This window comes from Chiloscyllium punctatum, chromosome 1 (genome assembly GCF_047496795.1).
Source record: "Chiloscyllium punctatum isolate Juve2018m chromosome 1, sChiPun1.3, whole genome shotgun sequence".
Lineage (NCBI taxonomy): Eukaryota > Metazoa > Chordata > Chondrichthyes > Orectolobiformes > Hemiscylliidae > Chiloscyllium > Chiloscyllium punctatum.
Window position 1 is genome coordinate 109146649 of NC_092739.1, and position 14466 is coordinate 109161114.

Below are 14466 nucleotides of genomic sequence, written 5' to 3' on the forward strand. Positions count from 1 at the left end.
GTCTTAGAATAAGGGGTAAGCCACTCAGGACTGAGCTGAGGAAGAATTTCTTCACTTAGCCTGTGGAAATCTCACATGAAGCTGTTGGGGCCAATTCATTAGATGTATTAAAGCGGGAGCTAGACATGGCCCTTTTGGCTAAAAAGATCAAAAGTATGGAGCAGATGGGATACTGACATTGCATGATCAACCACGGTCATATTGAATGCTGATGCAGGCTTGAAGGGTTGAATAGCCTACTCTTGCACTTGTTTCTATGCCAGTGCTGTAGCTGTACTGAAATAACTTGGCTCGGAGGGTAACAAGTTTTGGGTGCAAGTTTTCAGTACTGTTGCCAGAATTATGTAGCTTTTGCAATGCCCAAAGACTCCATCCAATTCTTGATATCATGTGAAGTGAATCAAATTCACTAAAGACTGGGATCACTGATGGTGGGACCCTTTGGAGGACGCCAGCTTGGTTCATTCACTCTGCACATCTGCCTGAATATTATTGCAAATTGTGACCTCTGGAATACTTGAAAACACCAAGTACATGGGAGTACTACCACCTGCAAGTGTTTGTGAGATTGTGCTCAATTTAAAAGAATTGAATCTTTATTTCTGGTGTTTGTAATCCTCTGATATGACATTTTCATAAAATATATTCAATGTAAAGTTAATATTAGATTCAACATCACAAATATTATGACTTAGTTGTAATGTGACTGAATTAGTGATCCAGAGCCCAGTCTAATGCTCTGAGGATGTGGGTTCAAATTCCATCATGGCAACTGGTGGATATAGTTTAATTAATAAAATTTTGAAAGCTGGTTTCAGAAATGGTGACTGGAAAATTGTCATAAACGCTCATCTGATTCACTAATATCAGAAACCTGAATGAAACCTGTTGCCACTATCTGTTTGTCCCATCTGTTTGACTCTATGCCATGGAAACATGTTGACTCTTCACTATTCTTTGGAATGGCCTAAGAAAACACTCAGTTCATGAGCAAATTTGTATGGTGGCATACTGCCAGGGACCTCAGCACTCAGGCAACTATCTGGGTGGAGTTTGTACCTTCTCCCTGTATCTCTGTGAGTTTTTCTCCAGAAGCTCTGGTTTCTTTCCACAGTCCAAAGGTGTGCAGATTAGGTGGATCAGACATGGAAAATTGTCCATAGCATCTCAGGTTGTGCTGGCCAGGTGGATTAGCTGTGGAAATGCAATGTTACAGGAATACAATAGGGGGATAGGCTAGATGAGATGCTCTTTTGAGGGTTAGTATAGACAAATGGGCCAAATGGCCTGCTTTCATATTGTAGAGATTCTACATATGAGCAAATGAAGCTGGGTTTGTCAGCCAATCAATGAATTAAAAAAAAATAAAGATTCCACTGGACATTAATGGTTAGCAAACAGTAATCCATTAATCCATGGATTAATGTTCTGAATGTTTGTGGTCAATTACCACCAATAACAGTTGGGAAGTTGAAATTCAAGGAAACAAATAAAATCTGGATAATTTACTATGGAGGTACAGCAAACAATGGGGAAGAACCTGTTAAGATATGTTAGCTTTTGTTAAAAAAAGGGTTTGGAACTTAAGAGTAAATAAGTTATGCTTCAGTTATACAGACTGAATGCCACTCTTGGAGCATTGTGCTTAGCTTTGATCTTCTTGAATAAAGAAGGACATATTTGCTCTCAAGGCATTGTAACAGAGGTTCGTTGTGAGTGAGGGGACTGTTCTTTGAAGACAGGATGATTATAAAAGGCTTATATTCCCTAGAGTTTAACAGAACACGAAGTAATTTCATTGAAACATATAATATTCGTGAGGGTAGGAGAAATGTTGAGAAAATGTTGCCCCAGTGTGATAATGTAGGTTAAAGCTAAAGAATAGGAAGTTGACCATGTAAAACTAAGATACCGTGAAATTTGTTCGGGCTTATGAATCCTTGCAAGTCCCTACTCCAGACAGCGCTGCTCTCGGTTACTGAGTATATTCAAATCAGAGGTCGATATTCTTTTACTGCCAAATGAAGTCGGGGATTTGGGATGTGCGATAGAAATTTGAGTTGAGGGAAGGCATGATCTTGTGGAATAACAGGGTTCAAAATGTTAGATGGCCTGCCCCTGTTCTTATGTGGTTACTGATTATTTCTAATGTGGGTTCTTATTTGAATTGTATTTTAAGCTGTTATATTACTAAAAACAATAAAAGAGTTCTTAAATTGTTCTTCATCTTTTTTTTTCGAGCTTGCTTTGGTGTAGGGGAGTAATCTATTACTGTCTGTTGGATTTGCACTTGGGCGTGACCTGCTGCGGTTTGTGATTACATTACTGATGCAGCACCGGGAGACACTCTCTCCAGTTCCACCAAGATTCAGTTCTTTGTCACTTTGTGATCTTCACTGCGTTTTGAGGTCATTTAATAACTAAACGGAAGACAAATTAACCTTCTGTCGTAACTGAAGCGTATACTTTTTTCTGTATGTTTGCAACCTGAACTCGAAATAATTTATGGCTTGGAGTTTAATACAGACTACTTTATTATTTTCTTGCCACAACACGAAATGTAAAATAAAAAGCTGGAAGTGAGAGAGTGTGTTAAGTCTGATACAGCATGTGAAATATTTCCAGATCCATAAGAGGGACACATCTGTACTGCAGTGCTGAAGTTAGATGTGCGTAATGAAGCTCTGGGTTCGTGGTAGCTGACTGTATGAATGATCGCAGTGCCAATGGATTCTGACTCATTGCAAGTCTTGAATCCCTTTAAGCAGCAGATGGTGTGCGTCTGCCTTCTCTCCGAGGAAGCGGCAATAATTAATGTCCACCCTTGCTCCCCGTACGGTTGTAAAATGCTAAATTATGCGAACATGGGTGTGGAGTAGTGAGTGGGATGCGAGATTACAGCGCTTTAGGAGACTTCATAATATCCGGAATTTGTCTCGGAATCCAAGCGCAGATCTACTGATCATTTAATTAAAAATGAAAAAAATAACTTTAGCAGTCATTGAGAAGGGGGTGGGGGACTGGAATTAGGCGCCATTCACCAGTTGGCGTTTTATGATTGTGCTCGCTAAATAGACCAGCCCCGGTAAAGTGAGGGAGAAGTCTCTTTAACGCAGACATCATGCTTCTAGCTTTGATGTGTGTGTGTGTGTGTGTGTGTGTGTCAGCCTCTCCCACCCACTCCCTGGCACTAATCTCCCTCACTGTCAGACATCCATCCACGCAACAACCACAACAAGAAAACGCTATATCCTCCGAGCTGATAGCATTCAGACTCCAGCCATTTAACATTAACTGATGGTCGGAATTTAAAGAGCTCAGGGAGCAGCTCAGCAAAGGGCTTCGTCAGAAAGACGTCATCCAGCCCTCCACGTCTACAGTGTTTGTGAGAGTCAGGGCTGCAGCAGTCAGAGGCAGAATCAGAGCGTTGGGTACTCCACACAAACCCCACTCCAACACCCTCTACCGCCGTCTCTCAGCTCTTTACAGGATATTGCCTTTTTTAATTTGTTCCCCCGCCCCCCCCCCCCCAAAATACAAGTGAGAAACGGGGTCATCAGTCCGAGGGAGAAGAGGAAAGCAGTGGGAAGTACGTTACTTTGCGAGCTGGTGCGTTTCAGCACCGCGGACAGCGCAGATCACCATGGCTCCGATTGTGGTGAGCGGGACAAGCTTTGGTAAGCTCGCATCCTCGCCTGGGTGCTTCCTGGCAAATCTTTCTTGTTCTACATAGCATAGCTGTCACTTCCATACCTACTGATCTTTCCAGTGCAGTGGAACCTTTGCCTGTAACGCTCAGTGCATGCCTCCTTTTCGGGATCAGTCAAGCTAATCTGATGCATAGCACTTGACCTGTGAAAAAGATAGAAATGGTAAATTATGATATTTGAATTTGGGTAAGCACTTCTGAACTTCAGACCTATTTTCCATTTTTGTACCCCACTTGTATGAGGGGGAGGGGGGTTCGCCGACATCCATTGCGTATTTGTCTCTCAATTCTCTCTTACCTCTCAAAGTTGTCTAATTGTTACTCATCGCTGCCTTTCTCTATTTATTGCCCGCTCACTTGATTTTTCGTGCTTTCTGCGTGTCCGCTTAGTTCGAATCTTTTTAAAACAAAATTCTGCAATTTGCCTCTCTGGTAAACGCAGTTCTGAGGGCGGGGGGGGGGGGGGGGGAGCGTCTGGTGGGGGTAGTGCAGTGGTGGCAGTAATTGGAGTCTAGCTTATCGGATTCACACCGATTCGTCTTGTTAATTAGGCATTAACCGGAACTGGCGCTGTTTTTCCAGTTCCATTGACAGGACAATGTGGGGAGACGTTATTGATATGTATTGCCTTATCTAGAAGTGCTTTAAGGGTGCATTTTTAAACTTTTAATTAAAAATCGACGAATCACCACACAGCGTACCCATTTCCGGTATTCTGCACTAATCATATATTGGCGATGGATGTAATTTGCTTCTGTGGATTGCAATGAAAAGGGAGCATCATGCAAATCAGAAATGTTTAGCAGGTTCGGGGTGAGATGGCGGCTTTAATGATGCGAGCGTTGAAGTTTGTAAAATGTTCCTTTGACCGTACGGGGATTCAGAATGTCACTGAATATGTGTGTATGTGTGTGTGTGTGTTTCCCCCTCTCCAGATGATGTGCCGGCAGTTGTAGGGATAGTCAGTGCGTTTGGCCTGATATTTACAGTGTCCATGTTTGCATGGATCTGCTGTCAGCGCAAGTCGTCAAAAGCCACCAAGACCCCTCCTTACAAATTTGTGCACATGCTGAAGGGAGTCGACATCTATCCCGAGAACCTAAGCAACAAAAAGAAGTTCGGGGCAGATGAGAAATCCGATCACAAAGATAAAGACTCTTCCAAAGCCAGAATACCAAAGAACTCTCTCCACCTGGACCTGGAGAGCCGCGATCAGAACGGAAATTTCACCAAAACTCCTGCCAAAGTCCGTAGCTCCCCAGAAATCGAGAGCGTTCCGCCCAAGCTGTGCACAGACAGCGAGAAAGACAGCGTGTCATCGCAGACTCCTGGATCAGAGAAACCAGCCGCGCCTTCGGAGCAACAAAACAATGCGCCTAATCTGGGATCCCTGACGTTCTCCTTAAAGTACAACTTTGATAAGAAAGCGTTACTTGTGAACATTATAGAGGCTCACGGACTGCCTGCCATGGATGAACAGTCAATGACATCTGACCCTTACATTAAAATGTCAATCCTGCCGGACAAAAAACACCGCGTGAAAACTCGCGTCCTCCGGAAAACCCTGGACCCGGCTTTTGAGGAAACCTTCACATTTTACGGGATCCCCTACAGTCAGGTACCAGAGCTGTCCCTGCATTTCCTGGTGCTGAGCTTTGACCGCTTTTCCAGGGACGATGTCATCGGAGAGGTCCTGGTGCCGATGTCAGGGATCGATCTGTCGGAAGGCAAGGTGCAGATGCACAGGGACATCACCAAGAGAAACTGTCGGGTAAATGTTTGAGAAGTCCTCTTGTTTGGGTGGGGAGTGTAGTTCTTGTGTTCTGCTCCTGTCCGCTGACAAATAAGAAAGTCTGGGGGTTTGTGAAAACAAAGCTTGGGGGGAGAAGGGACAGACTAGGTAAGCGCCCGAGGGAAGTCTCGCGTGTGATAAACATACGAGAGAATTGCATTTTCAAAGGATTGACATGGAAACCCAAACCAGGCGAACAACAACAAAAAGAAACCCACCCACACAAATACATTACACTTTGGTCAAATCTAAATTCTAGAATTACTTCTATTGAACCTTACATTTGGAGAGAATATGCAGGAGTGTAAGGGGTTGGGGGGGGGGGGGGGGGGATAGGGTAAGTATGGGTTTTTCAGGCGTTTCATTCAAAATAAAAAAAAGACATCCTTTGTTTGGAAATATGGGCGTAATGAAGTGTTCAATTCATAAATGTATCAACAATCGAACTGACGAGTTCATCTCCATAAACAAAAGACACATCAAAATTGATTGCGAATAACAACACAGCTCAGAAATAGGCTATTCTGTCCATTTAATCTTTGCTATCGTTATGTTCCAAGAATTCCTCCATCTCCATTGTTCTCCATCCAATCTTAGGTTGAATCAGCAGAATATACCTGCCTTAAGTTTAGCACTGTTCTGATGAATAGTGTAGTTGTCAGGAAAGGAGAGTAACTCCTCCAAGCTTTTATTGGAAATAAAAGGAGAAGCTATATTATAGCATTTTAAGTTAAATTCAAACCTAATAACAGCACATAACATGACACTAGCTGGAAAATATGTTTGACAAAATATGACTAATATTTGATGTATAAAATGACAATAGTAAATTACTGATAGCCACAACTTTACTTTACTATATGGAAATGTTATGAACAGCAAGATTTATCAGTAAGGAAGATTTAATATATTTTCTATTATTTTATTAATGGATGTCAAGGCAGCAGACAGATGTTGGATCATCTTTTTTTTCTCCTGCAGTGATGGTGTCATTAGAAAGGGCAGTGAGAGGATCTCCTGTGCAGTGATAACAGCATGTCTCTGAAAGCCTATTCATGTGTTTTCTTTTGTGCATTCACAGAAATCTGTGGGCCGTGGTGAATTATTAGTATCCCTTTGCTATCAATCTACCACCAACACCCTGACTGTTGTTGTACTAAAAGCCCGCCATCTGCCTAAAAATGATGTTTCTGGATTATCAGGTAATTATCCAAATAGGGTAACCAATCCTAATACATCTGAAACCAATTTGTATTGGGATCAACCATCTATTTCTATGTCCATGTACTCTTGGGCCTATCCTCTTTCTCATTCCATTTTCAACTCAATCAAAATTTGTTCTCTCTTTCCATATGTTGACAATAATTTAAATGTGTAGGATCAATAGCATTTGATTTTATGAGTACTTTTATATTTTCTCTGAAATAAGCCTAGTGCAGTTTGAACCCCTTTTTTTTAAATGAAGAGTTTCAAATGAAAGTGTGGAAACAACAATTAGAATGTTGAAAAACTGTATGTCTTGCTTTCTTTCCAGCAGCTGACCCTTATGTGAAAGTCAACCTGTACCATGATAAGAAGCGAATATCAAAGAAAAAAACCCACGTTAAGAAGTGTACTCTCAACCCAGTGTTCAATGAGCTCTTTGTCTTTGACATTCCATGTGAAGGGATTGAAAACATCAGTGTTGAGTTTATGGTCATCGATTTTGACAGAATGATGAAGAATGAGATCATTGGGCGCCTAGTGCTGGGAGCATCAGCAGAAGGGACAGTAGGAGAGCATTGGAGGGAGATCTGTGAGCACCCAAGACGACAAATTGCCAAATGGCATTGTCTCAGTGATGGTTAGCAGCCAAACCAGGGGTTGGACTTTATTGTTTGATAGGGAAGGAACAAGCTGTGCATTAACCAACCCAAAGCCTTTCTGAAGAATTTTCAATTTATACTAAATACATATAATTTGTACATCTGATTGTGGTATATATTGTGATCTGTACTGTATAAGATGAGGTGATGTTGTTCTCTTGGTTGCTAACAATTTTGAGGAAAAAAACATAGCTATTAGAATGGGTAGGCAAAATAAAACTGTTTAATGTATTTCTGCATTTTGAGTGGCTGTTCAAGTTGGGGAATTTGTTTCTGGTGATGAAACTATTAGTGTGTATGTTTGAAGAAAAAAATTAGAATTCACTAGAAGGTTTTTCAATAGAAACCTGTAACACATTGAATGAATTGAAAATATCTGAAGTGAAGCCATTCTAATGTTCATATTGAGAAAAAGCAGGCCGTGCGTTGCCTTAACATTGAAATATATTGAAGTGGAGAGACACAGTGATGTCACAATGAGTTTGATGTTAGCTTTTTAATCGCTGTGTTCAGATCTAGTCTATATTTATTCAGTGAAACTTCCCTCTGTTGGGAAACAACAAATATCCCACATGAAGGAACCCACTTTCCAGTCAACAAGGGCCCAAAGTATAATACAGTTTCTAATTTGTCATTGATTGTCACTAAATTGTTGGAGACGCAATAGGAATCACTGGATATATCATTGGCATGGGCAAAGGAAAAGTATTACATTATTGCAGTATTAGATGTTTTCCTAAGTTTGCGATGAAGGTAGGGTTAAGGAAACATTATTGTAGATTTAACTGTGCTGTATCTAACCTAGAAATATTTGAAACTGATGGTCCATGCCTAAAATTGGAAGTATTCCATTCCCAATATTAAAAACCCACACAAATACAGATTGACCTAAAATGTTTTTTTTTCAAATGGAGCTAATGTATGGTTGGTAATAATGTGAATAACAGTTAACCATACTGAGAGAATTTGTATTATTTTATACCTGTCATAAAGTTATTTCTTAACATGCGGTCTCACAGATTTTAAGTATCTTGCTATTTGCGTATTTTGACATTTGTGGGTGTTATATATGTAAATAGTACAGTCTACTTATCAGAAGCTTTATCTGGAAAATAGTTACATATTAAAAACATTCACATTGTTTCACTGTGAAATACTTTTCTACTCAGAGAATTTCAGGATTTAAATAAAACAAGTCATTTTGAAGAAAGTTGCTAAATTGGGTTAACCAATGGTAAAATTCACTAAAACTTTTAGTAGAAACTATTAAACATATAAAGCAGAACTATGATAGTCAGTGACTTCTCCAGGCCTTTGCCAATGCTACATCTTAGTGTGAAATAAATAAGTACTTGTTGCAGAGCCTTGAGATTTGGTTTATACCTCAAGAGTGGCTTGATCTGCAAACCCATGAGTAATAAAATAGTAGGAAAGATAATCAACACAATGGTTGATATATAAGTAAATCTGCTGAATTTCACAAATTTTATTTACATCATATATTAGCTAAGTACAGTATCCTGTGCACAATGTGAATGTGAATCATACAGATAATTAATTGGTTTCAATGACATCATGATGATTTTGCTTTCATAATGGTGCCAATTATGAATCATGACTATCTCCAGTAGTCTTTGGAGATAATGCCATTATGTGTCAAATAATTTAGGGTTTAGGAATGGAAAAAGTCTTGTTTAATGGGTAGGCTGCTGAGACAACAGAATAACCTTGTATGTTTTGCCTACCTTATCTTCTATAGCTTCAGGTTGAAACATTTGCAATGAATATGAATTTATTTTGCTCTACGCAGAAACTGCATTATACAACCATCTAGTTTGTGTGTAAACCACGCTAAAAATGTATTGCAAACCATGCATTTATTATGCATGTTTACTTTAAAATAGACCTCAGTGACAGGTGTAGGAGCATTTGTAATATATTTAATAATTAAACACATTATTGATGCAACCCTAGAAGATGCAGGAACAGAATGCGACATTAAAGTCATTATTTGCTAGAAAAAATACCAGACAGTGATTATAGCTTTGAGAATGCCATTTGATCTTGAATGTCAATGCATTTAGTGAATTGGATTTTTCTGTCACTGAATCTTATGGTTCCAGGAAAAATCATTGTTTAAAACATTAATGAGCACTCAGTATCGTTATTGATCCAGTCACTTTGGATCTTAATGGATCATATTTTGCATTGCCATATAACAAATAATGCCATGTATGTTTACTATAGAGGGTTCACATCATATTCTTAAGTTTAGCATTTATATTTTTGTGCTTTTTTTAAAACAAAGGGCTCAAAATATTTTTAAGCTGCTTTTGTGCACGCACACTGCCAGAGACCAAATTTCTTATCTTTTGATGGATAGATCCAGCTCGGCTCACTTGGGAATTAGGTGTACTTTGTGAAAGGATGACCTGTAGTGTAACATTGATATGCATTTTTTAGAATGTAAGTAGGGAGAAATGTTAGATAAAATATACTTTTGTAGGATAGGAGTAAGTGTTAGTGAGTTTACAATGGTTAGCACAGATGAATTTGGCTTAGCAAGATTTAAATGGTAAGAACAAATCAGACTGAGTCTGGGCCAATTCAGAAAGAAATGTTACCATATTCCAGCTATCTGGCATGATTAAATGAAATGCTGAAAATCAAATGCTAGTATGCCAGTTCATTACTATGCAGCAGGGGATTGACACTGTCACCACATGGGAAAAGATAAGTCTGCCTGAAGCCACAGTAGTAATCATGGTTCTATTGCTGTTTGTGTAGCTTAAAGGATTCCTGTTACTGTTGTAGTTTCTTTGCTTTCAAATTGCTACATCAATTTTGAATGTAACAAGACCACAGCATTAGTCTCCTTGCATTCCCCAAAACAATGATTATCTATTTGTTGGTTGTCTGATAGGGTTAATGCATTTTTACTTGAACAGTCACAGATACGTCAATAAATACACAACTGTAACAAAGGTCTAATTAATATATTCAAACGAAGAATATTATTTTCAAGCAAAATATTAAAGAATGTCTGAATACTGTGTCATGTCATGCTGGGCAAAATGATGTAAAAGAATCCATGAACAATTGCAGAGCTATTTAACTTCGAATTCATTGACATATCTACTCTATGCATCAACCATATGTACAATTTGTTTCAAATTGTGTTCACATTTAGGAAGTATGGTATTTTAATTCCTGTCAATTAATGTTCACGTTGTCTTATTTTCAGTTCACAATACTGTTCAAAACATTGCAACCTCAGTTGTAATTTTTGTAAAATAGTTTTGAATAATTCTGGAAGATGTAACTGTGTGGTTTGAAATGTTGATGTTCTGCAAATTACATACTCAGAAACTCCAGTATTAATAGGTGACAGTAGTATATATAATTACACTGTGTAAATCTGTACACGTAATATGTTTTGTATGTTGCATTACAATGTGTTTACAATCAATTAAATAAAAGAATGCACACATTTGCATCATGTGTTAGTAATGTAAATTACTGGCGATGATTGTATTTATTAACTTCTTTGTGCTATTAATGTAAGAGTACGGTGCACAAGTAGTTTTTCTTTTCATGAAAAATTTAACTAATACTGAGTAAAATTTACCATCTGCTAAAGTCTTGTGCCTATGTGTTTTGTGTGTGTTGAACAAGAATAAAGCACTACATAAATTGATTGTTTTTGCACTAGAAATGTTATTGTACTAGGAAGTCAAAATTTTCAGATCACAACTGTACGACAAAATTTTGTTCAACTTATATTGAATACCTACAGTGGGTAATAAATGTCCTGCTTCCTAATATTCAAAACACTTACATACCTGATCAGATTTCTTCACTACTGTACATAGAAGTAAATTTAATAGAGTTTTCTTATTTAAATGTTGGCTTCCTTCTTGACAGTTCCTGTGAATTGTCCTGATGAGGGTGAGAAGAAACAAAAACAACAAAATTTGACTTTTTCAGTAATTCTCTATAACCAACAGGCTATTTAAAGAAATTTATTGATTAAAGCTTGTCTACAGAGAAATGCGAATCATGAAGTATTGAGCTGCAGAGAGGAACTTCCAGAACTTAAGCTACTGAAGACATGGCCACTAAAGGTGGAGAAATTAAAATCAAGAACATTCAAAAGGACAGAACTAGAGGTAAATTATTCAGAGGATTGTGGTCCAGAGGTGATTATAGGGATAAGGGTGGGGGGAGATGATTATGAAAATATGGATGAGAACACTAAAATCAAACTGCTGCTCAGCTGGTGGCCAATATTTGATCAATTAGACAGACATGAAAGTGCAAATGAAATCAGCAGCAGGACTGTCCTTCACAGAATCAATTATCTCAGGAATCCGGTAAAGATTATAGGCATCAAAATCGTTATTTAGATACAGAATTTGATCCTTGCTGAAAAGAGTCCTTAGTAAATCAGATCCAAGATTAGAGTGATGCTGGAAAAGCACAGCAGGTCAGGCAGCATCTGAGGAGCAGGAAAATCAACCTTTCAGGCAAAAGCCCTTCATCCCTGATGAAGGATTTTTGCCTGAAATGTTGATTTTCCTGCTCTTTGGATGCAGCCTGACCAGCTGTGATTTCCAACACCACTCTAGTCTTGACTCTAATCTCCAGCATTCGCAGTACTCATCTCCGCTTAGTCAAATCAGAGTCAACCTGTCTGGTTTACATTTGCACAAAGCTTGGCAGTTAACTACTAGATGAAAAACCTGAAGGAACTGTGGATGTTGGAAGTCTGAAACAAAAAAGAAATTGCTAGCCAATCTCAGCAGGTCTGGTAGCATCTGTGGAAAGAAACTAGAGTTAAAATTTTGGGTCCAGTGAACCTCCCTCAGACTGTTCTGAAAAAGGGTCACAGGACCTAAAACTCAGATTTCTCTCGATAGTTGTTGCCAGACTTGCTAAGATTATCTGACAATTTCGGTTTTTGTTGAGAGTGAACTGCCAGTCATCATGTAAGTGGTGCATTCTACATGGCAATGGGTCTACCAATCAGAGACCACTTGCCATCCAATTAACATGAATTTCTCATGCATTATAAATTGTTGATCCCATTTAGATTGGTATTCAAATGTCGTGATGATTGAAAATTGAAAACCTTTGAAAAATTATTTATTGTTTCAAACAATACTTGAGTTATTGGCATAGCAATTACTGGTACTTCTGAATTTCCCAGCATTATCCCAGTAGCACTCTTCAGAACACATCTTGTGACTGCACTTATTTATCTCTCTCCAGGCATCTCCTCACATCGTGACAGCTTACCCTCACAATCATCGTCATTGCCTCTCACACTCACACGTCCTAGTCACCTTCTAGTTGGTGCTGATGTTGTTGTTGCTCCTGCTCCAGCAGGGCAAGCACAGCTGGATATTACTGTGAAGGTTGACTGCAGGGAAGTGCAATTTAAGGTGAGTGAAGTCAAAGGCAGATGAACTGAATTCTAAGAAATTGGCAATCACCTGGAAAGCAGTGAAAGCACATCCTGAGTGGGAATGTAGTGAGCTGGGTATAGCTGAAGCTCTTCAGTTCATTGTTCAAAGCGTTTCTAATCTTTCAACTCTCTGATAAATCTCTTTCCACTCTGCACTCACCTGGTTGATGCTTATGACTTGCTGACAGTTTGCAAAGCAATTTGTTTCTATTCTGTTAAAGCCAGAATTTTCGCTTCAAAGAAGGTTAATGATCTGTTTGATGAGCTATTTTGCACTTGACGATTGCTGGTTTGACAACTTCACAGTTGTTTCCTTCTCACTTGTACATCCACCTGGCTGAAAGACAGGAAATGGGTAAGTGGCACTCGTGTCTAGGTCTAGGTCCAACATCACAGTTATGGGATTTATTTCCTAGTATGTCCATAAACTCACCACTTGTCTTTGTATGCATGATAATAATAATCACAATGTTTAATGTAATCTGCTATTCATATCATCATGATTTAGGACATCTCAAATAATCTGAATATATGCAAAAACAGAAATAACTGGGAAAGCTCAGCAGGTCTGGCAGCATCTGTGGAGAGAAATCAGAATTAATGCTTTGGGTGCAATGACCCTTCCTCAGAACTGATGGTAGCTAGGAAAATGTCAGATTATATGCAGAAGATAGGTTGGTGGAAGGGGGTAAGGAGTAAATGACAGGTGGGGATGGAGCTCAAAGGGAGACGGTGCGTCACGGTGGCACAGTGGTTAGCACTGCTGCCTCACAGCGCCAGAGACCCGGGTTCAATTCCCACCTCAGGTGACTGACTGTGTGGAGTTTGCACATTCTCCCCGTGTCTGCGTGGGTTTCCTCCGGGTGCTCCGGTTTCCTCCCACAGTCCAAAGATGTGCAGATTAGGTGAATTGGCCATGCTAAATTGCCCGTAGTGTTAGGTAAGGGGTACATGTATGGGTGGGTTGCGCTTCGGCGGGGCGGTGTGGACTTGTTGGGTCGAAAGGCCTGTTTCCACACTGTAAGTAATCTAATCTAATCTAACAGTTGAACAGACAAAGGAGTGGTTAACGATTTGGCTAGGAGGGGATAACAGTTATTAATGCGGACTGTTAGTGCAATTGCACACAACCCATTGGAAGCCACAACAGTTCCCATTAGCAGTTATTCACCGTCCTAGGCAGACCATCCTTTTGTTCTTCTCTCTCTGTGGGCTCCATCCCCACCTGTCATTTACTCCTTACCCCCTTCCCCCAACCTATCTTCTGCATATAAACTGACATTTTCCTGAAGAGCTTCAGCTATACCCAGCTCACTACATTCCCACTCAGGATATGCTTTCACTGTTTTCCAGATGATTGCCAATTTCTTAGAATTCAGTTCATCTGCCCATGGAGAGAGAAGAACAAAAGGATGGATAATGATCTACCTAGAACGGTGAATAACTGCTAATGGGAACTGTTAGTGGCTTCCAATGGGTTGTGTGTAATTGCACTAACAGTCCGCATTAATAACTATTATCCCCTCCTAGCCAAATCGTTAACCACTCCTTTGTCTGTCCAACTGTTCTTCTCTCCCTTTGGGCTCCATCTTCACATAGGGGATGTGGGCGGCATGGTGGCACAGTGGTTAGC

The 14466-nt window shown here is 39.6% G+C and overlaps 1 protein-coding gene and 1 long non-coding RNA gene across 3 annotated transcripts; one reads left to right on the plus strand and one right to left on the minus strand.

Moving 5' to 3' along the window:
• Positions 1 to 3170: 3170 nt before the first annotated feature.
• Positions 3171 to 11063, plus strand: LOC140478648 (synaptotagmin-4-like). Of its 2 annotated transcripts, none has more exons than XM_072571877.1 (4): positions 3171 to 3677; positions 4645 to 5480; positions 6583 to 6703; positions 7039 to 11063. In XM_072571877.1, exons 1-4 carry the CDS (start codon positions 3644 to 3646, stop codon positions 7347 to 7349), a joined length of 1302 nt encoding a protein of 433 aa, XP_072427978.1. In that variant the 5' UTR covers positions 3171 to 3643; the 3' UTR covers positions 7350 to 11063. The 2 variants fall into 2 exon arrangements, with proteins under 2 accessions (XP_072427978.1, XP_072427969.1); XM_072571868.1 differs by having other exon boundaries at positions 3175 to 3677; positions 7036 to 11063.
• LOC140478655 (uncharacterized) lies at positions 3515 to 4129 on the minus strand. The gene is made up of 2 exons (XR_011960835.1): positions 4008 to 4129; positions 3515 to 3852 (listed from the first exon to the last, which is right to left on the minus strand). It is a non-coding gene; the product is annotated as an uncharacterized lncRNA (long non-coding RNA).
• Positions 11064 to 14466: the final 3403 nt, after the last annotated feature.

Excerpts from the sequence above, each read along its gene's own strand:
- LOC140478648 (XM_072571868.1), top strand. The coding sequence starts at position 3,644 with ATGGCTCCGATTGTGGTGAGCGGGACAAGCTTTG. Across the intron at positions 5,481-6,582 it reads TCACCAAGAGAAACTGTCGG|AAATCTGTGGGCCGTGGTGA; the intron begins GTAAATGTTTGA and ends GTGCATTCACAG. Across the intron at positions 6,704-7,035 it reads TGATGTTTCTGGATTATCAG|CAGCTGACCCTTATGTGAAA; the intron begins GTAATTATCCAA and ends CTTTCTTTCCAG.